Raw genomic sequence first — 21,253 nt, 5'->3', positions numbered from 1 at the left:
TCGAGCCCTCTATGATGGTGTTCCAGGTGATTTTTTTTTCACATGATTCAAAGTTGGGTTGAACAGATTTGGTGGTTTCCCTTCTGTAAAGCTTTCTGAAAAGGGCACCCCAAATGAGAAAAATGACAAAGAAAGGTGATGTTATTGCACTAGTAAGTCAGTCCACCCAGGGGACAGACCTGCCATTACTGCACCATGAATCACAGCCTTATGAGCAAATCCCTGCAGCACGATGGCTTCCAATTATGCCTCTGAATCTCTGCTTGTATTTTGCTGTAGAATTTGGTGAAAGAAACCAAATAGCTCTTCCTTACTGGCTGCTCCAGATATATAAAATGCTCCTGTTCCTCAACTTAGATGAAAATTTTAGAGAGGTGAGGGATACAGGCTGAAGCAGCCATGTGCCTGAAGCAAAAGACAGATGGCTAGACCCATGATTTACTGTTGATGAGATACAATCAACCCAGGTAGACTTTGAAGTACTTCATTACATTAGTATCTCTTCTGTAGGGGGAGAATTTTCCTCAGTGATTTGTATGACCTTGGTAAACCCAGATAGGTGGTAATTGAGCAGCAACTACTTCTTCAGAAGAAACAGAATAAAAATATTGAAAATATTGACTCACCCCAAAGGCAGTAAGCAGCACTTTGGTCTTTGACCTTTAAGCATCCTGGGGTAGTCAATAACCTGGCTGTTAGATGCTGTGCCTGCCACTGATTTTGATTTGGGAGTAGTTTAACCTTGAACCAAGATCCAAGTAACCACGGCAACAGGAAGTCGGCCTCTCCAGCCAAGAAGTGGGAATCCATAAATCAAGGTCCCTAATGCAAACACTGTGTGCAGGTAGAGATTTGAGAGGATAAGTGGTTTGTGAGGGATTACCTTTGAAAAAATGAATGACTGTCCCTTGATATGTTGAAGCATAGCTTCACAGGGGCTGGTGGTTTGGGTTTTTTTTTCTTTTTTTTTGGTTGGTGTTGTTTGGTTTTTTTTATCAATAGAGGTCAACAGGTTACAGCTGCATGTTTTCATACAGCTCTTTATATGGGCCCTTTAGTTTAATTAGAACCAGATGTTGAATTTATGAGGTTGTTAGCATTATTATGTACCACGTGCACATGCATGTATGTGCATGTGTATTGATATGTGCACCCACTCATGCACATCTCTTGTGCACACATTGCATTCATCAATAAATAATGTTTAGGCTCAAACTCAGGCTCTGTGGAGTGGTGAAAACTCAGTATGCACAGTTCCATAGTATTGTTGTCCCATAGGTGTAATTACCTGGTCAAATATCCCCTCTCTTCCATGGCACAGTGCTTTATTCAGAGTATAGTGCTCACCTAATGAACAGCTGTTTGTTAGCTGCATGATTTTCCTCCCACTATTCAGTGTCTGACATCATGTCTCATTTATCCCACATTTCTAAGCCTTGGTTTGAATAGATGAATGTTTCATGAATGTTGATAATTTTATTTTCGCAGCTCTGCTCTTGAGATGAGGGTTATATTATTGTTCTCACTTGCAATAGAGAAGCTGAGCAGAGAGAGATTGAAGTTGAATGGGTACAATTTGAGATGCTAAGTATTTGATTTGAGGCTTTGGAAGGATGTGTGGTCTAATAGGGAGTAACTACTCTGCATATCTCCACTAAGTCACGACCTGTAATTCTGCCTTGCTCCTGACTGTTTCTGCACTCAGCTCCTTTGTACTCTGCTAAATCCCAGGCTTTAACAGGTCACAGATCCATCAGGACTCCAATCTGCAGCAGCCCCCCTCTGTAGTCCTATCTTTCATTCTCCTCCCCCCCAGTGCAGTTCTTCTGTGCCTGAGAGTCTTCTAGAGATCTCTCCTACAATTTCTGAGACAACCCAAACACCCCCTGATATTTCACATATGCAAGGGACAAAGGTAGGGACTGTTTATAGCAGCTCTAAGCTTCAAATGCAAGGAAATGCTTGCCGGTATCTGGAGAGGCTGAGTACAGTCAACAGTATGTAAGGCAGTTTCTATCTCTTATTTGAGATGTTCTTGATCTCAGCTTAGCAACACTTTAAACACTGTCTCCTATAACATCCTTATAGAGCTACTGTTGAAATACAGACTAGATAAGTATACTCTGAGATGAACTGAAAACTCTCTGAACTCAGAAGGATTGTGACCAGTAACATAAAGTCTAGCTAGAGGCAGTCAGTCTCTTCACTTCTTAATTCATCGTATCTTGATTAATGATCTTGGTGATTAGGTAGAGAGTACCTTCAACAAAGCTGGAGAAGGTACAACTTGGGAGGACTGGCTGGTATACCAGAGGCATGCTGGCATCCAGAGGTACTTTGACAGTCTGGAGGAATGAAATGAGAGGAACCTCTTGAAGTTCAACAAGGACAAGTGAAAGTCCTGCATCTAGGAAGGAATAACCCCATACACCAGCACATGCTGAGGGCTGATCTGCTGGAAAGAAGCCAGGTAGAAATGGCCTTGGGGGTCCTGGTCCTGAAGTCCATCAGCTTCATGGACTACACTGGGAGAAGTGTTGCCAGGAGATGGAGGGAAGAGATCTCTCTGCTCAGCACTCATGAGTCCACACCTGAAGTACTCTATCCAGCTGGAGGCTCTTCAGTACAGTGAGACATGGACATATGTAGGAGAAAGTCCAACAAAAGGCCACAAAGTTGGCTGAGGATCTGGAACATCTCTCTCATGAGGAGAGTCTAAGACAACTTGGATTGTTCAACACAGAGAAGAGAATTCTTAAGGTGATCTAATCCATTTATAAAAATTTCTGATAGGGAAAGGTAAAGAAGATGGAGGTAGACTCTTCTCGGTGTTGCCCAGTGGCAGGACAAGAAGCAGTGGGCACAAAACACAGAAAGTTAAGTCTGCATATTACAAAACATATTTTTACTGTGAGGATGACTGAGCACTGGAACAAGTCACCCTTAAAAGATTTTGGAGTCTCCCTCCTTGGATATATTCAAAACCTGGCCAGACATAGTCAGGGGCAATCTGCTCTGGCTGAATGTGCTGAAGTAGGGTGGAATGGACCAAATGGTCTCAATTGGAGACTTTCAGTGTCAGCTGTTCTGTGATTTTTGTATCTTCATGGATTTTAACTGGCAAAATCTGATGCATTTTGTCTCAAGCCCATATACAGGTTTTGAAATTTGAAAAGAAAAGGAATTTATGAAGGATCACCTTTGAAAAATGAATTACTGTCCTGGATATGTTGAAAAAAAGAATCTCTCAGAGATGGGGAATGGTTTTCATAAGTTGACAAAGAGACAGCACAAAGTTCTTATCCTAGCAGAGTTGTGCTCTGGTCTCATGACAGTAGGGCTACTGGGTTTTTACAGAGCAACAATAACTAGTTTCTAAAATGGGGAAAAATATCCCCACTGAGGGATTTTAGCTGCCTTTCCATTTGGCAAATTCATATATTTATATATGCAATATGTGCAGACACATATGAAGTCTCATAAGTATGGCATATAAAAGGAGAAGTATGGGTTATAAAAGGAGGTATACACATTCAGGTGTATTAGGAAGCTATCTAGTATATAAGATTTGGATCCCAGCAGTTTAAACTTCACACATTTACAAGCAAACAAAATGGGTTCTAATCACGCCATTCTAGAAGAGAGTCTGAGAAACATTTTTAAGGGAGGAATGTATGAGCTCTGAGTGCGTAAGTTTTATTTTTCTGGAATGTTGGCCTCTTTGGTATAGTTCAGCCCCTCATTTCTTCTGCGTTGCAGTCCCTAGGAAGAAAAATGTATGACAAAGTGCTCTTTTTTTAATTTGTTTTTTAAACTCCTAACTCTATAATGAGTTGTAAGGTAAATTTTCATTAGGAAGGGGATTGCTAAGAAAATAATTGTAGTATGCTTTAGACAGTGAATTACCTGCCATGGCTGATCCTGATTCCATCCCTTTGCTCAGATGAAACACCCACTGAGTCAAATCATTATAGAAGAGAAATGTGTGGGTGTTGAGTATTCAGTACCTAAAGAATGAGGAATAGACAATCCAAATAAATACAGATATCAACCATGTCTGTCTTTATACATATATCAAGGTGTATTTCTTCTTGGAGAACAGAAAGTAGTGTTGAACATTGTTTACAGAGATCAGTGGAGGTACATCCTGAAGCAAAATCATAAAAAAAACCCAAAAAACCAAAAAATCGTGATCCTTGCTAGTACCAAGAACATACTGTGGGCACATGCACAAGAAAATAAGGAAACATATTGGGATAGCAAGGACAGCAACTTGCTACTTTTTTTTCCAGGTATTCCCCAGACACGCCGCTTTATCAATATTCATCCAGATTTTGTTTCTTCCCCAGGAATTGCAAGTCCCCACTTAAAAGCAGACCAGATTTCACTTCATAGCAAAATGGAAAGTTCTGCCTGTAACATGATGACCAGAAGGAAACCAGCAGCTGTTGATAGTGTTGCAATGCCAGCTCCAGTATTATCTCTCCTACCTTCTTCATCAACAACCTCTGAAGCAGGTAATGTTTCCTCCGTTCCCTCTATTTTTCCCCATCTTGCTCCTTCTGGCACTGTACTAAACAATATTGTGCTTGTGCTGCTAACTCTGATTGGAGGAGTAGCAGCAAATGTGCATATTTAATGTGATAATCAGGCTATAATTTTTCTAACACTTTCTTATCATGATAGTATCTTGGCATATTAGTTCTATTTTATTCACATACCACCACTTCTGCAATAATGAGGACACAAGTAGCACCAGCCCGTATGGTCTAGCAGGGGACTCCAAAGCAAGGCTCCTGGGTTACTTTCTCAGCCCTGTTGTTCACTTACTTGAATGTTCCCATCCCTGTAGCAGAACATGCTGAATACATAGTGAATCGCTGAGGAGCAGCTGAGATTTCTTTCTGCATACTTCAGTGATTTTAGCATAATATTCCGTCTTGCAAATGTGAAACTGGGGCAAAGAACAGTGATTTAAAATATATCAGAATAAATAAGTCAGAATAACATGTTTTTCAATCAACTTATGTTTTGTACTTCTATTTTGAATCAGATCAGATAGGTGATAGCTTTATACAGTCAGAAATTGAGCCAAATCGTTCAGGCTTCATCACACCTTTTCTTGGGCATGGATAGAGAAGTTTTGCATTGTGTCTTTATTTTCAATGAATGGGGAACCCACAGAACATTATCCTACATGCAGCCATGAGAAGTTTCAAGCCTTTGAATCTAAATTCATAAAAAATATATTTGCATCACTGAGTTACAGGTTGTTACTTATTTAATTATTCAATTGAAAGTGCTATTTAATTGCACTCCTTTTTTATTCATTCCCTGAATAAATAGTGAAAACAAGGGATCTGTGCTGTGAAGTAGCCTCTATAAAGGTAATTTTTTGTATTTCAAAATGAGGATTCTCTGTTTAGACTTTAATACTTTCCTGTATATAAAGCAAGGACAGATTTTTAATGCAACAGAGAACGAAAGCATGCAAATATTTCATTATCAGTTTCAAGATGAAAGTGTATGCTTGACTGCATAGTTCACTCTTCCCATTTTCAGAACTCTAATTAAATTGTTGGTTTATCTGTAGCCCAGATGTTGAAATAATTTAGTGAAAAACCGCAAGAAACTGTGTTAATTGGTAAAGAGGATAGTGCTATGGGCTTTCTGTAATTAATAGGGAGCTCTTCGACAATTCCTCCAACCCTTCAACAAAGCTGACAAATGGAGCCCAGCTGTTGAGCAGTCTTCTCTCTCTTCCCTGTTCTTGCAAGAAGCCTGGGGCTACTCTGGAGGGATAGAGAATGACGGGCAGTAAGAGGGATCTTCAGTGCTGCAGACATAAAAAAGGCTATCCAGGAAAAAGTTAGAGTTGTGATGGAGAACTTCTAAAGGTCTCACCTCCTTCATTCAACAGTGTTGTACTGGAGTGGGTGTTCCAGCCTGCTTTCAGCTGCCCTTGGCAATGTTTATTTTTGGTAGAAATTTCTTTCTTTGCCTCAGAAGCTATTTCCAGCATCACATCAATCCTTTATGACTTCCTGGCATGGCCTGCAGTCATTTCAATTTGTCTTTGTGAGGCAGAGCCCCACTGCATCTGTGTACCACAGCAGAGCAGAAACTCAGGGCTTCCATATGCCTTATTTAAATGTGTAAAACTGGTTTTTAAGCCTGATGTTGCTTCTTAATTGTTTGGGCTAGCTGGATGAAGCTGTTTGGACACTGGGGCAAGCGGTAAGCATGGAGGAAATGTAAAAAAAAGCCTGTGATGCATGTAGGTTTTCTAGTTTCTCTTACTTTTGGGCTGGATTGTGCCAAGAGCATCATGTTGTAAGGGAGCTGTAGGGAGATAACTGATCCCAGGCAGCAAAGCATTCCCCACCTGCATCCCCAGCACCTGGAAGTTGCCATCATCTTGTATTACCTCTGTTGGAGCTTATTCCCTTTTACATATGTCTGCTTGTAGACATAGAGTTACTGTTTCCCATCTCCTCTTCAAACCCTTTTAGATTAATTCCACCAAACAGAGTAAGAAGAAAGTCTTTCTCCCAGATCAAAATTTCTACATGCAAACAGTAAACTACATGCAGGAAGAAAGCAACAAAGCCTAAAAACAATCTGGGCAAACATGAGCCAAAGGCTGGGTGGGGTCTGTCAGGATAAAATGGAAAAGATTAGTACTTAGCTTTGGTTTTCAGCAAAACAGTATATCACATGGCAATATAGCAAAATATTTTATATCAAAGATTGTTCACCAAAAGCTTCCAGATGAGTTGATAACACCTAATGGCTCTTACTTCAATAGTGGTTTATTTTGGCAGATCTCCCTGATGTTTTGTCATATGCACACCTCATCAAATACTCCCCCTGCAGACCCATCAGACACTTTTTCATGGAGTCTCTATACTCCAAATGTAGAATCAGATGTCCCTGACTCTCAATAGCCAAAATAATATTTGGTTTCCTAGTATCTCCTTTAAAAAAACTTGACTTGAAAGCATATCACTTGTTCAGTACATTCATTTTGACTATTGGGAGATTATGTAATAGAGCTCTACCAATTTCTAGAGCTTGCAAGTTCAGAGGCTTGCTAGGAAGAAAAGCAAAAGCATTATAGTTGTTTCCAACAAGCTTCCTTAGAAAGTCATAAACACCTCAAAGCACTTAAGAAGGAAAAATTAGTGCAATAAGCCAGCATAGAACAGCATAGAAGGTTGCTGGGGAGGGGCTGCTTGGGTTTTTTTGGTTTGTGCTTTCATTTGGTTGGTTAGGGTTTTTTCTAAATGAGAAAATTAGTTTCAGTGCAAAAGGAAATGGACGGTCAGCTTACAAAGGTTTAGGAGAGAAAAAAAGTATCTAAATAACGTGAAGGAACATACCAGGAGTGACATTCAGCTTATATGTTTACATGTATGTAAAAATCAATCTACCCATAACTATCTGAATATCATTTAATTTTGGAAAACTAGGCAGTTTGGTAGATAACAGATGCTTGTCTTTGCTCCATTCAGGCACTGTCTGATCACTAGGCTCCATTAAGAACACTCAGCTTGGGTGACCTGGATCCCTTGGTGCCTAGGACACCCAATGAATTTAGCAGGATGGACAAGAGACCTGAGTTTTCCTTGTCCAGTGTCAGGGTGTCAGTAGAATGTCCACAGTAACCTTAAACTACATGAACTCCCATTTCAGAAATAGAGATAACACTCCACTGACTATAAAGACCAGATCTCCCCTGATTGTGATGGAATGGTAATACTAAGGTTCAGAACAATCAGCTTCATATAAACCTAAGTAAATACAAAACCCTTGCGGATATTTGGCTAGTGCTTGACTTCCTGTCCTTTGGCTTACTTTCATTCAAATAAAAGGTGAGAGTAATGCCAAATCTCCCGATTTTGCCATGAACCTTGCAATTTTTTCTGCATTTTTGCTAAATTGCCCATCTTCAAGATTACCATCACCAACTGATAAAACTTCTTTTAATTTCTGAAAACAAACACATCCTGAATATGGGAAGTTTTGAAAAAAAGTCTTGAAAATTTTTCTTCCAAATAGAAATAAAGGCAAAAGGTGGACAGCAAATATGAAGAGTGTGCAAAATGCTGGTTTGCCTAAGTCTTCTGAACTGAAGCCACTCTCAGTATCTGGGAGGAACCTTTCAAAGGATTTGAACAGTTAGGGCTGAAAATATTGGTACTATATACGTCAATCACCAGTGAGACCAGATGAGAGTAGTCATTTTGCGTGACAGGGATCTAACCTTTTTTTGATCACATGTCTGGGAAGTAGCTCACTGCAACTTGCCCTTAGGGTGCTTGCATCCATACTCTTTAAGGGTGACCTACTTGAGAGGGATTTTGTGCAACTAATTAGCTTCTCCTGAGCAACTTGGATATTTAATTTCCTTTCTCTTTTTTCTTGGTACCAAAATGACTGCATTCCTCTCTTCTTTTGTCCTCTGTGAATCACAAACTGCAAGCGGGTTTTATATTTCTCTTTTGTGTGTATGTGTGTGGGGAGTGGGCTACATATGGAAAATATATTTTGTTTTGTAATTAATGAAAAACAGACTTTGGGAAGTTGTCCATCCAGGTCTTTATTTATAAGAAAGCATATGTCTATGTTTTGTTTATGACTCACTCCTACTTCTTGCATTGTAACTAGGGTTTGTTTACGCAAGCTCTTTGCTGAATCCAAGCAGCATGGTGGTATTAGAGCCAATAATTTATGTTCTTCAAGAGGGAAGGACAGCAAGGGAGGTTGTATGCCGAATCTGTCATACCCTACAGTGAGCAAGAAGAGACACTTGACAGCTCCCGGTTATCTACAGAAAATACTACAATAGCAACTTTAAACTACTGCTAGAAGATTAGCCTGTTAGCCATGAGGGGAGTGATAACCCCTAAATGAACCTTTCTCGAAATCTTGGCTGCTCTGAAAATTTCAAGGATTTCAAATGCAAATGTCTGCTTGACAGTCAGGTGTAAATTAAGTTTGCAAGAAGATGTGGGCTGAGGTTAATTTAGTGGGATATTTTATTCTTTACTGAAAAGATATTCTGAACTCCATCATTTCTTTTTTCCAGCAATGCATAACAGATATGTTAGGAGAGAAAGGGAGCACTAGTTATTGCAGCAGCAGAATTAATGCATTCTGTTTCTGTCACAAAGGGGTAGTTACTTACAATCTATGTGCAAATACTGAGGACTGAACAGGTGCCATGTTCAGTAAAAGAAAATGAGACAATTCTGAAAACCAAGCAAGGTCTTGTGTCCTAAGTAAAGGAACACTAGCCAAGAAATTCTGGGTATTCTTTCCAGCTCTGACCATGACTCACAACATCACCTTGGCAAGGGACTTACCTGCTTTGGACTTGGTTCAGATCTAAATCTGAAACAGAAGTAAGCTTACTTTGGGGATCATTAAAGTCAGTTGCATGACTGACTAGTTTCAGCTAGTGTCTGCAGAAGTGATGAGTACAGAAACCCAGGCAGGGGTAGTGAATTTGCCACAGTTGAAGTGGCCCACAAAGCCTGTCTTGTCTTGTTACTATTACTTGGGTTCAGTAGCAAACACTACAAACTAAATGGTATGCACTGAAGAACTAAAGTCTGAAGTGAAGACATCAGAAACATGTTTGGGGTATAGAAAGTTTAATAGTTACTGTGGGTCAATATGACAGCTATGCTAAGCATCCCTTCCTTCCGTCCTTCCTTCCTGCTTTCCTTCCTTCCTTCCTTCCTTCCGTTCATCCTTCCTTCCTTCCTTCATCTTTCCTTCCATCCCTCCCACTAAAGGTTTAGAAATGAGAATGAAGCAAACTCATGGTAAAATATTGCTATAGAAAAGCTCTGTTACTTTAGGAGAGGAGAGAAATAAGTTGTATTTTAATCTAGGTTATTAAAAGAGGAGGTAACAGCAATTTTTCTGGGACTGTAGGAAGTAATTTTTTAACTTTCTTTTAGTTACTTCTGTGTTCAGAGTCCTTCTCCACTGACACCAGAGTCACTGCCACCACTTCTTGAAAGCATCTTGTCTTTATGACACTGAAACTGGGCAAAGGAAAGTTCCTAGTCACTGTTGTTTGACCTACCCCTGTTTCTGTTCTTTTCTCTCAACAGCCAGCCCACCACTGAAAAAAAGGTTCAAGCGCCGTGAAATTGAGGCAATCCAATGCGAGGTGCGCAAGATGTGCAACTACACCAAGATCCTGTCCACAAAGAAGAACCTGGATCATGTGAACAAGATCCTGAAAGCCAAGAGGCTGCAGAGACAATCAAAGACAGGCAATAACTTTGTCAAGAAGCGGAGGGGGCGTCCCCGCAAGCAGCCCCTCTCCTTTGACGAAGATTCCGGAGACCAAATGCCCGTTCTGGAAAAATGTGTTGACCTTCCCAGCAAAAGAGGTCAGAGACCGACACTCAATCCTTTGATGTTGGAGCAGACAGCCACTCAAGATACAATCATGGCCACCATCGAGGCTGTCATACACATGGCTCGAGAGACGCCACCTCTGCCACCTCCTCTCCCTCCTCCTCCTCCTCCTCCACCGCCTCCTCCGCTTCCCCTCCCTTTGCCACGGGCACCCCGTCTGGGGAAAAGGAAAAGCAAATCCCTTCAGGAGGAAGAGGAGGACGTGAAAGTGAAGCGGCACCGGAAAGGCAGAGGAAATGAAGGCGAAGGCCTTCCATAAGGCCGGCGCACCCTGACTGTAGCGGGGTGGGCCGGGACTGAGGGGCTGGAGGTGCATGGTACCCTTCGCCCCTGCAAGAAGCACCAGACTTGACTGAAACCCTTCGGCTGCCAGACCCCATGGGGGAGAGCTGTGCCAGCCAAGGTTCGCTTCTTCCTCTTCATCGCTTTGGCCTCAGCCGCCTCCTCAAGGAACGAGGAGGAAAGGGTGGGGGACAGACGCGGGGTAAGGGGGGGGGGGCGGGGGGAGTGTAAAATGGGGATATATTCTACTTTTGCAGAGTTTCCAAAACTAGTCAGCATCTCAGTATTGCTGTTCTCACACCTTACCTGGAGGCGGGATGTCACCCCCGCAGAGAGCTGAACGTTATCACCGTGGGCTGCGTGCTCGACTCTGATTCTATTTGGCAGGCCAGGTGAAACTAAGAGTAATCATACCATAGTAGAAAACACTGTAAAAAACAGAAAAAAAATTAAAAGAAGAAAAAAAAAAAAAAAAAAAGAAAAAACCCATCCCCACAAAAAAAAAAAAAAAAAAGAAACAAAACAACAAAAAAAAGTGTAATTTTCTCTACTGTGATCTTGGTTATAATCTGTCTGAATTTTTTTTTTTTTTTTCCAGTTTTATTTACCTGCCAGGCTCTGGGGCAGCATAACCCAAAATGCCTGACTCCTGCTAGAACTATGTATTTCTTTCTCATTTACTTGCCTAGTTACAACTAGCTGCAATGTAGGCAATAGAAAAGTAGAGCCTTACACTCATTCCGAGTACTATCCCAAGGAACAACAGCATGTCACAGAATTTAAAAGAAGGTGTACATGGATAGTGAGTTATGATAGCACATTTCTGTGAAGCAACTTGGCATTTTCAGTGGCATGTGAAAAAGAGGTCACCCGTCAACCAAGTTGTTTTTATGCTCGGTACATATGAGTAGAGAACAGCAAGACACTTCTGGGGAATAGAGTTATAGTAAACATGAACAAAATCGCCAAAAAAAAAAAAAAAAAAAAAAAAAAAAAGGAATATAAAAAGATAACATTTTTAAAAATTGGGCAACAAAAAAATAGAGTAAAAAGACAGGGCCCAAACTGACCAGTTCTTACCACCTGCAGTTCCCAGTGAAATTGATGGGAAACCCAGGATCCAAATGATCTTCATTGGGTAGCAATGCCTTGATATGTTCTTTTAAAGAGAATAGATAAAATAGATTGTTTAAAAAATACAGAACAAAACCCTATGGAAAACAGGTTCTTTCTTGGCAATTGTTTCTTAAAAATGAAAAGGAATAAGTGTTCTTATCTGAAAATAAAAATGTTCAAAGGGTATCACCACTGCAATTGTATTAATGCCACTTTGGACATGTTCTCCAAGTTGTGGTTGCCTTAATAAACTAAAAAAAATTTTTTTTTTTTTTTTGTACATAATGTAATTATAAAGCTCTCAGTCTGCATGGATGCAAACCGTGTGTGACAAATTGTCTCTTTAAATGGTCAGTTCAAATTGTACATTTCTCATTCGAGTTGTACGTTAGCCATTGATTTAACGTGGGTAAAATGCCCAGGCTCCATTTCCACAGCCCAATTGAGATGTTTAACTGAAACAAAAACTGAATATGAAGCTGTTACATTGCAGTATCAATGTTGGTTTTTTTTCTTAAAAAAAAAAAAAAAACAACAGCTGTTGAAATCTGAAATAGGTACTTTCAAATTTATTTCATTCCTTCTTAATGTCCTCCAGGACACTCAACACCTGGCATGGGAAGACAGACATTAAATTGGGAGTGGGGAGGGACAACTTCAGCAAGGGTGTGGGGATTGGAATTATTTAACAATTCAATAGTCAACTGCTATTCCCTTTTTTGACCAGTCTTTGAGCTGGCTTGTTGCCAAGAAATCTTCAAATATCAGGACACTAAAAAGCAAAACAAAATGAAAAAACCCAAACACACAAGAAAACAAAACAAACTAAACAAAGCCCAAAGCCAACTAAAAAAGTCCCCACAAAAAGATTGTGTTTCTATTCTGTTATTTATTTACAAAAATCATATCAAGACTATGGTGTTAAGGGACACTGTAAACACACAGCTCATTATTTTTAGAGACTGATTTTTCTTCTGTGATAGCACCTTAGCTTATTAAAACTGAATGCATCTGGGGTTTGGACTGGGGCCGGGGGGCTGAAAAAGGGGATTTTTTAAATACTTTTTTTTAAAGTCTAGAACAAATCTGGAGGTCCCATCTCCTTAAAACTGATAAGTTGGGATCTCAGAATTTTGTTTCCAGTTTGTTTTGTATCATTCATCATACTCATTTGTGCTTTTTGTTTCCCAATTAATGCAGCTTAGAAATAAACTGGCTGGTTGCTCATTCTGTTACAACCAATTTTGCTTTCCAGTTCTCTTGAATTAGCACAGTGTTATTGACTGAAAGTGGTAGGTCTGCAAAAACCAACCAAACAAACAAAAAACAACTGAAGCCTCCTTGAGCTCCTCCCTTCTTCCTTAAAAAGCTTTGGACTCAGATCTAGTTTATTCAGAAATCTTTTTTCTTTTCCCATCTCTTCTTTGGGCCTGAAAGGTGACAATGTTGCTTAAAAAGCATGAAAAGTTTGTGAATTTTGTATTCCAGGTAGCCTATGAGCTCAAACTAAGCCAGATGAAAACTTGACCTTAGTTTTATATTCCGTGATCTCTTTATTAGCATTGAAGGACATTACAATATGTAGCGAGTGGAGGAAAGATCTGAAAGGACCAAGTTTTGTCACTGACCACCCACTGTGGCTTCAGGACATATGAAGACCTCACACAGTGCCAATAAGGGCTGGATTTGGTTTGGACCTTTCTGGATGCTGTGGGAGGCAACTGCCCCATTAGAGAATGACTTAGAGGCTGCTGTCTCCCATGCTCCTGAACTTTGGGGAAAAAAAATGCTCCTATCCTTCTGAAAAGTACTATCCAAATTGCTGCTAGGAGCACCATGCCTATAGACACCGTCCACTCCAAGGGCACAGCCTTTCACTGAGCAAAAAAATTTAGGTCCTTTTGATCCTAGAGAAACTAAGGGTAGCTTTAAAGACTTGGTATCTGGAAGCTGTCAGTATAGAATGGGTTCTGCCCAGACTCCCAAGGTTTGTTTCTCACTGCAAGAAGGTGTTGGTGGAGCTCAGTGCTGCAGTACAGCCTTGGATATTTGTCCAAACAACAGCCTGGTTCAGCCAGTCCTGACTGGCAGGAAGATTAGCTTGTTAATTTGTACGAAAGCGGGATGAAAATACTGTTAGATAGCACTCAGAATTTGTGTTCTGCATGTTGCACAATCTATAAATATGATAAGCAAGTTGCTGACAGAATAATATTATAAGGCGATGTACTACATGCAGATCATAAAGGATTTAGTTTTAGGGCTTAAGGCTAAAATCCCACTCCTGCAGTTTATTACCCAACAATATTCCAGTAATGAGCTTTCTGATTATTTTTTTTTCCCCTACCACTAGGAAGATTTACTGAGGAACTCTTAAATTCTCTTCACACATTACCAAGAACTGTATAAAATGGGGTTGAAAGCCCTTTTGCTTATTAAGACCAAAAAGACCTTTCAAACACCTCCGCTGTGTCACAGATTAACACACATCTTATCATGCTTCAATAAAAATGTGAAACAAAATCATATGGCTGTGAGCCATATGAAATGAGGCCATGGGTTTGCATCCTCTCCCTGGGTCTTGTATTCCTCAGCCCAGCATAAAACCAGGAATAAGGACATGTGCATGGGGAGAGAGTTTTAAAAACCAAACAACTATTTGTGTCTCCAAGAGCTTCATACTGCCAGTTTCTTGAGCCCTTCAATATTATATTTTCTGTGAAGCACCTTGCATGTTTTTGGGCAACTGTCAAAAAAAAACAAAAAAAAAAAAAACAAAAAAAAAAAAAAAGAAAATAAAAAGAAAAAAAAAAGAAAAAAGGAAAAAAAAAAAAAAAGAAAAAAAATGAGTTGTAATAGTCATCAGTTACTAGTGTATCCTCCTACAGCATGGCCCATGACTCTCCATTTGACAGCAGTGCTTTGGACCATTCGTGTAGAATGTTCTGTTTATGTCGTGTCATTATTCAAGTAGCGTTGGTACAATGAGGTGCTGGTTCATCAATGGGGATTATAAACGCTACAGCAATATGACGAATAAACAGGAATCGCTGTTCCATACACAAAGATTGCCCCAACTCTTATTTTCACAGGCCCTGATTCAGGACTGCACTTAAGCACATTTAAGTAGTATCCTGAAGAGTAAAAAGAACAACAAAAAAAAGAAAAAATAAAAAAAATAAAAAGTAATTAAAAAAAAAGACAGGAAAAAGAAAAAAACTAAAACAAAGCAGCATGGTTTTCTGAATTGAGAACACAAGCATCATGCCCTTGTAATGCCTATTCCATACCATCTAAAAACTGGGGTGCAGCAGTTCTGAGATAATTAGAAGCACATTTCAACAAAGGACACATATTTGAGATCTCCTTAAGATGCCTGCCTAGTGTGTATTAAACACTACATAAAAAAGAAAAAAAAAAACCAAAAAAAAACATTGAAAGAGCTGCCAATTGGACAACATGGGCAAACAGTTCAGTCCCATGTTGGTTTGTTTTACTTTTCTTTTTCTTTATTTTTTTAAGCTATTTCTTAAATAATAAATGCACATGAAGTGTTAAATATGTATATACTGTATTTCAAAAAAATTAAAAAATCAAACGAATGGGGCACAAGATTGTTCTATAAGTCGTGCTGGCTAATTTTTAGTTTGTATTCATAAGTGGTTTTTAAAAGCCTTTTTTAAAGTGTAATTTGCATGTTCTACTTTGATTGTATGTAAACATATTTTAGAGCAAAAAAATGTATTTGTATTTTATTGAATATAGAGGCAAGAAAAAAACTTGTACATTGTTTGAAATGTTCTTTTTGTAACAGTTTTTATTCATGAAGCATTTTTGTACATTTAAAAATGGATATGGACTTGATGTTCTTTGAGGCTTAGATACATCTGGCATGCTTTAATGTCATGCTCCTTCATGATCTTAGATGTTGGTTTTTAAACATTTTTTTCTAAAACAAAGCTCAGTCTTTTCGCTACCAAATCAGGTTAGCACAGTATAGAGCACTTAACTAAAAAAAAAAAGAAAAAAAAAAGTTAATCCTATTCATATGTTATTCATTGTGTGAAATTAAAGGAATTCAATTCAGTCTAACATGAGTTGTGAATTCTTTTGTCTTATTTTCCATCTGTTTCCCATCACTAAGGGGTTTAATAGCTTTTGGGATACTAATACCCTGCATTCACAAGCCCTCTTTATGGTAATGGAGAAAAACATGCTTTGGTTCTGTTCTTTTTACTTTTTTTTCTTTTTTTTTGTTTTTTTTTTCCCCAGAATATCCTTAAAAGTTAAAAATGGACTGTGCCATGGGCCCCATGGACAAAAGGAGGGATTCACACTCTTTAGGCTGTGGGTACTACCAAAGGAACAGAATGTGTCCCCAGGCAGCTGTACATTAGTGCTCACCACCCAGGTGGGATTTCTGCTCCTGAAGCAGTTGGAGTGTTCCTTTCCAGATTCCTGTGAAGAAGGGAGTCCCAGGGGCTGGGTGATGGACAAGGGGTGATGGGAGCCAACCCTCTCCTCAGTGACCATCAGGAACGAAAAGCTGTAGGCCAAGGGATATTTTCCATTCTCTGAAATCTCATGCTGTGACTATGGGACAGGGAGTTGGCTGTAGTGTGGTTTTTAAGCTTCTTTTCCAAATTGTTTCTGAGAGTGGTCAGCTACCGTTATGTAGTCAATTGCAACATCCCTAAGTTCCTCTGCAGCACCATCAGATTTCTTCATTTTTTGTCCTCCTCAGAGTGGATCCACCACCTTCCTCAATGGCTTAGCAACCTGTGTGTGAAAAGTAAATCACTTTTCCAAGAGAAGACAGCAGTGCTCATGGAGGATAAATAACTGAGAGTCATCTCAGGCTCTTTCCTTCTGAATTTCCAAGGATATGTTGGCTTGCTGGGGCAAATTCATCCAAGCACAAAGATGACCCTTCTGCCACTGCTATTTTCACCACTATTGCTTTGTGTTACTGGAGTAGAGCTGCTGCAAAGATCTCAGATGTGATGGCTATTTTTTTCATTCTCCTTTTCCTCTCTTTAGCATAGTCATAGCCCCAGCTTCTGACAACAGTCTGCGAAAGAGCTGGCATTTTTGCTTACTGTTTTTATCGGGCTCTGTGATGTATAAGCCACTGGTCTCCAATTCTAACCACATCTTCTTTAAAAGGCCTGCAGTAAGACTTCCTTGGAAGCATCTGTGAACTGTCAGCAGCATACTTTAGTATCTCGGGGCTGATCTTCCCTTTTGCCAACTCTTTTCTGACAGTAACCTCTCAGTGCCACTGAGTTCTGCTGTGCCGCCTTGGTGTGACCTTCCAGTGCTGATGGGCACAAGACTCAGAGAGCAGCTAGTGGGAGAGCAAGAGTCAGGGATGTCGGATTTCCCAACATTTGAGGACTGGGTGGGTGAGGGACTCCATCTGTGAATGTTTCATGCTTTTTTTTGCCACCAATCTCTTTTTCACCAGACAGCTGACATCATGTACTGTGTCAGAGCACCATAATCCTTATCAGTCTCCTGGACAAGGAGAAGGTTTTGATCAGCATCTCCATCTGCTTTCTTTAAGAAGAGTCACGGTCTTGCTAGGACTTTTCTGCAGCTGTTTCATCTCTGGTAACCACTCCAGCATTGTCTGCTCCGAGGGATCAAACCATGTCTGAGACAAATTTTTGAAAGGAAAAATTCTCTGTCTTAGCAAAAGAATTTAGATAATGCACAGGATCTGTTAGTTTGTAATTTCTTCTAGGTACTCTTTGTTTAATGAGATATTGTTCTCCTGTACTGTTTTTCATTATTTCACTGTTTTCCAGATTTATTTAAAATACTTTTATTATTCATCTCTGTCCTAAAATAACTGAAAATCATGAAAACATCAAGTGACAGATAGTAATGGCATTGGAAATAATATTTTCTAATTGTCTTCCTTTTTTTGCTGAGCACCCCTTTGTTCATAGAAGCAGTGGAGCTCTGTACAGACCTTCTTTTGCCATATTTCATAAAATTGCAGTTTGATCTTAGCAGGGAATTCACAATCAATCCTCAAGGTATGGATAAATAGATGAGTACTATCCTGTGGATCAAAGGATGATCTTAATTCACTTTTGATAGTGAACGTTGTTCATGTCCTCTGTGATAAGGAAGATGACCATGGTGACCTTAACTCCTCCATAGGTGGCAGAGAAAGTCCTTCAGTGTCACTCTCCTTCATAGTACCATCTCCCATCAGACTCCTCAGTTGTCTCATATGTTAAATTTACTTTGTGTCAAGGAAAGTTCAGTTGGTGCAGATGCCTGCAGCTTGTGTGCAAGCCGTGTATGACATTATTTCTTGTTCTGTAACATAAAGCATGAAAATAATATTGGAAGAATTCTAGTGTTAGAAAGAAAAAAAATTTTCCAGTTCTTTAAGGCGATCAGTGAGAGGACCCAACTCAATGCTCTTCAGTACAAATCATATGTCGATTTCTAGGAAGCAAAGGGAAGCATAGTGATCAACCAAGAAAGTGTATGTTTCACCCTTTATGGGCAAATAATGAACCACAATCACAAGTGCACTTACAGAGGCTTCAGAGCTAATAGAAAATACAGAAATCACAATAAAGTGTGGCATATCAAGCAATCTGTGCATTTTTTTAATATTAGCTGCAGGAATAGCTGGTGTGAAAGCATCACAGGATTTGTAAGTAGAGTTTAACAGAATGTTAGTGTAATCATAAGTCATTTCATTATGACAATTAATGTTCTCTATAACACAGAGCGAGACCCACTGGTTCACATTCTTAGCTTATGCAGATCAGTACTATCAGTTTCAAATGTGTTAAAGCCGTTTGCAGGAGCAAAAGATCTGTTTTCATTTTCCTTATGGAAACTATTCATCCAAAAGTAGCTTTGGAGTGCTGTTACTGACATCATGTAATACAAACTACTGTTAGCTTTTGCTTGCAAGAAATGTCATACTGGTAACATGGAACTTTATTAAAAAATTAAATGTTTGGAAAATTGATTCAGCAATCATATCTCTCAGTCAGATCACAATCATTTTATAGGAACTGTGGTGGAAAGAGGAGTGGAAAAGAAGTGGAGATTCCTTGGGAAGATGAATGTAGTTTTTTATGGATCAGGAGGATATTTAAGTCTTGTCATCTACTTATTCTGGGACCTCTGTCACATTTCAAAAAAATTCTCAAAAAATTCTCCAAATCCAAGATACCAAAGAATGCACAAATCAAGAAGATAGGAAACCCACTGTTTCTCTGTAGTCCTTGAAACAGATCCTGGTTCTATAGCATCTGTTTGCCTGATGGGATTTATCCCCTTCTGGATGTCCTCCAGCCAGTGATATAAAGCATGGAACAGGGATCGTATCATCTCTCTATCCTTTTCCAGGTGACCTGCTCGTTAGGTATAATTGATTGGCCTTGGGCATCTCTGAAAAGGCACTAAAACTTTCTTGCCTGTCTCCATTCTATCTCTACATGTGATCATGTCTGACAGTTCTCAGACTGCCCCACAGATACTGTTGATAATGAAAACTCCATTTGAATCAGTACGAAGTTTTGTCATTGGCTCAAAGGGAAAAAATTCCCTGCCATATCTCCCTGATTTTAGCATGCCAGGGACACAAATAGATCTCAGTGTTTTCTGCTTGCCTTGACCAATATTCTGTTTATATATTCACAGAACAAGTACATCAAGAAGCAAGTTAGTTAAAAAGAGCAAACTGAAAGTCTATGAAAAGTAAAATCAAGAAAGAGAAGACATGAAGAGCATTTGTAGATGAGCATCTTCAGAGCACGGCAAGAACACAATTAGAAAAGAGATGAAAAGTGAACTGTGAAGAAAGCAAATGATGATGTAGCAGAGCTGTAATGAAGATAATGACAAACGAGGGCACTGCTTAGTTTTCTAGAAGACAGCAGAAAGTAAAAAAAAAAAAAGGGAAGCAGCACACTTGAAGGGAAGTGATGAGTTCAGAAATACAAAAGGATGTTTATTGAAGGGAGGGAGAGGCTGGAGGATATGAAGATTTACGTCATGGAATGAGTATAAAAATGGATCTTGAAACAGAAGATGGAAGAGGCTGCCTGCTTTCTTACTGGGACGTTATTGCTACTTTGGAAGCTGATACATCACTCATCATGTATCCTCATGTACCATCAGGGCACAGTTAGTGACCATTAATCATCAATTGTCTCTCTTTAAACTGCAGATAAATAGGTAGTTACTGCAAAAAGTAAAACTTGCTTTGCTTGAATTATTTATATTATGGGTTTCCCAAAATCTTGCTCAAGGGTGGAAATGACAGCTAAGTTCTGCTAATAAAAATATGTCATCCCAAAGTCCCCTTGCAAAGATGGAACTTCAAGGAGATGCCCTCTCTGATATAAAGGGACTTAACTTCATTTACTTAGATTTACAGAGATATCAAAGTAATGTTTAGATGTTTCCATAGCTCCCCATGGGCAATTTATGCTGATTAAGCATCTAACCCAAGCAGCCAAAAGCCACATAATTTCACCTGCTACAACTCTCAGCAACTTACCTTATTCTGTGCCAAGAAAAAGCTATTATGCAATCCCAGTTTTTAGAGAAGGCAACTGAAATACTGAGCAAATGAGACCAAAAAGTTGCCCAGTGCTGTTGGGTACTTCCACTTTGAAGTACAGTACATACTTCTGTACTGTTTGAATATTTTAAAAAGTGGGCCATGGAGGTAGCTGAAGTGCCTACTAGACAAAACAAAACAAAACAAAACAAACAAACAAAAAAAATTCTAAGGTCTCAATCTTGATGGCTTTTGTAAAACAGTGAATAAAAAAAATAAAAATAAAAATAAGGTTTTGGCCTGAAACCAACGATTAGGCTTTTACGCTTAGGATATTGTAAGAAGGGGGTTTTGTTTTACTTCGTTTTCAAATGGCAATTCACTAAAATGCTATCTCTAGAATGACCAGGGTGACCCTGAGGGACCAGATGCTATCAGTTAAGAATAACTTTGCTTTTCTTCCTGAAAAGAAAGGGGAACAAGGAGATATAACCTTCTTGCAGTCTGATTCCCTGTTGTCTCAATTTAGAAAATCACATTAACAGACACTTAAGGAAACTCAGAACATAATATAAACAAAAGCTTTCATTTAACCTTTGTTTTAGTTGTACTGACATCAACACAATTTAAACACTTTAAAATTAAGTGGATGATTAATTGCTTTTTTTCAAGAACAAGTGTTTACTTGACTTCCAATTCCAAAACCTAGACCCAGACAATCAAAGTGGAGTTTAATTAATTTATTGAGTGGAAATAGCAACTGATCAACTGTTTTAAACAATCTCACAGGGTGTTCCTAGCCCCAGGCCTCAGTTTACCATGAATAGGGCTTGAATACATTGAATGAATATTTGTTAACATTACCAAGTC

At 39.3% G+C, this 21,253-nt stretch overlaps 1 protein-coding gene across 3 annotated transcripts in view; it reads left to right on the top strand.

Moving 5' to 3' along the window:
* SETBP1 (SET binding protein 1) overlaps positions 1–15,930 on the top strand; it is a 260,092-nt gene extending 244,162 nt beyond the window's left edge. For 2 of the 3 annotated variants that reach the window (XM_030466771.1, XM_030466768.1), the window contains 2 exons: positions 4,350–4,517; positions 10,128–15,930. In XM_030466771.1, the coding sequence (XP_030322631.1) occupies positions 4,350–4,517; positions 10,128–10,699 (740 nt within the window). In that variant the 3' untranslated portion in view covers positions 10,700–15,930. The remainder of the gene's footprint in view (positions 1–4,349; positions 4,518–10,127) is intronic. The other variant, XM_030466770.1, reaches the window with a different exon arrangement.
* Positions 15,931–21,253: the final 5,323 nt, after the last annotated feature.

Source organism: Calypte anna, chromosome Z (assembly GCF_003957555.1).
Source record: "Calypte anna isolate BGI_N300 chromosome Z, bCalAnn1_v1.p, whole genome shotgun sequence".
Taxonomy (NCBI): Eukaryota; Metazoa; Chordata; class Aves; order Apodiformes; family Trochilidae; genus Calypte; species Calypte anna.
This window is presented reverse-complemented; position numbering and strand designations above follow the sequence as displayed.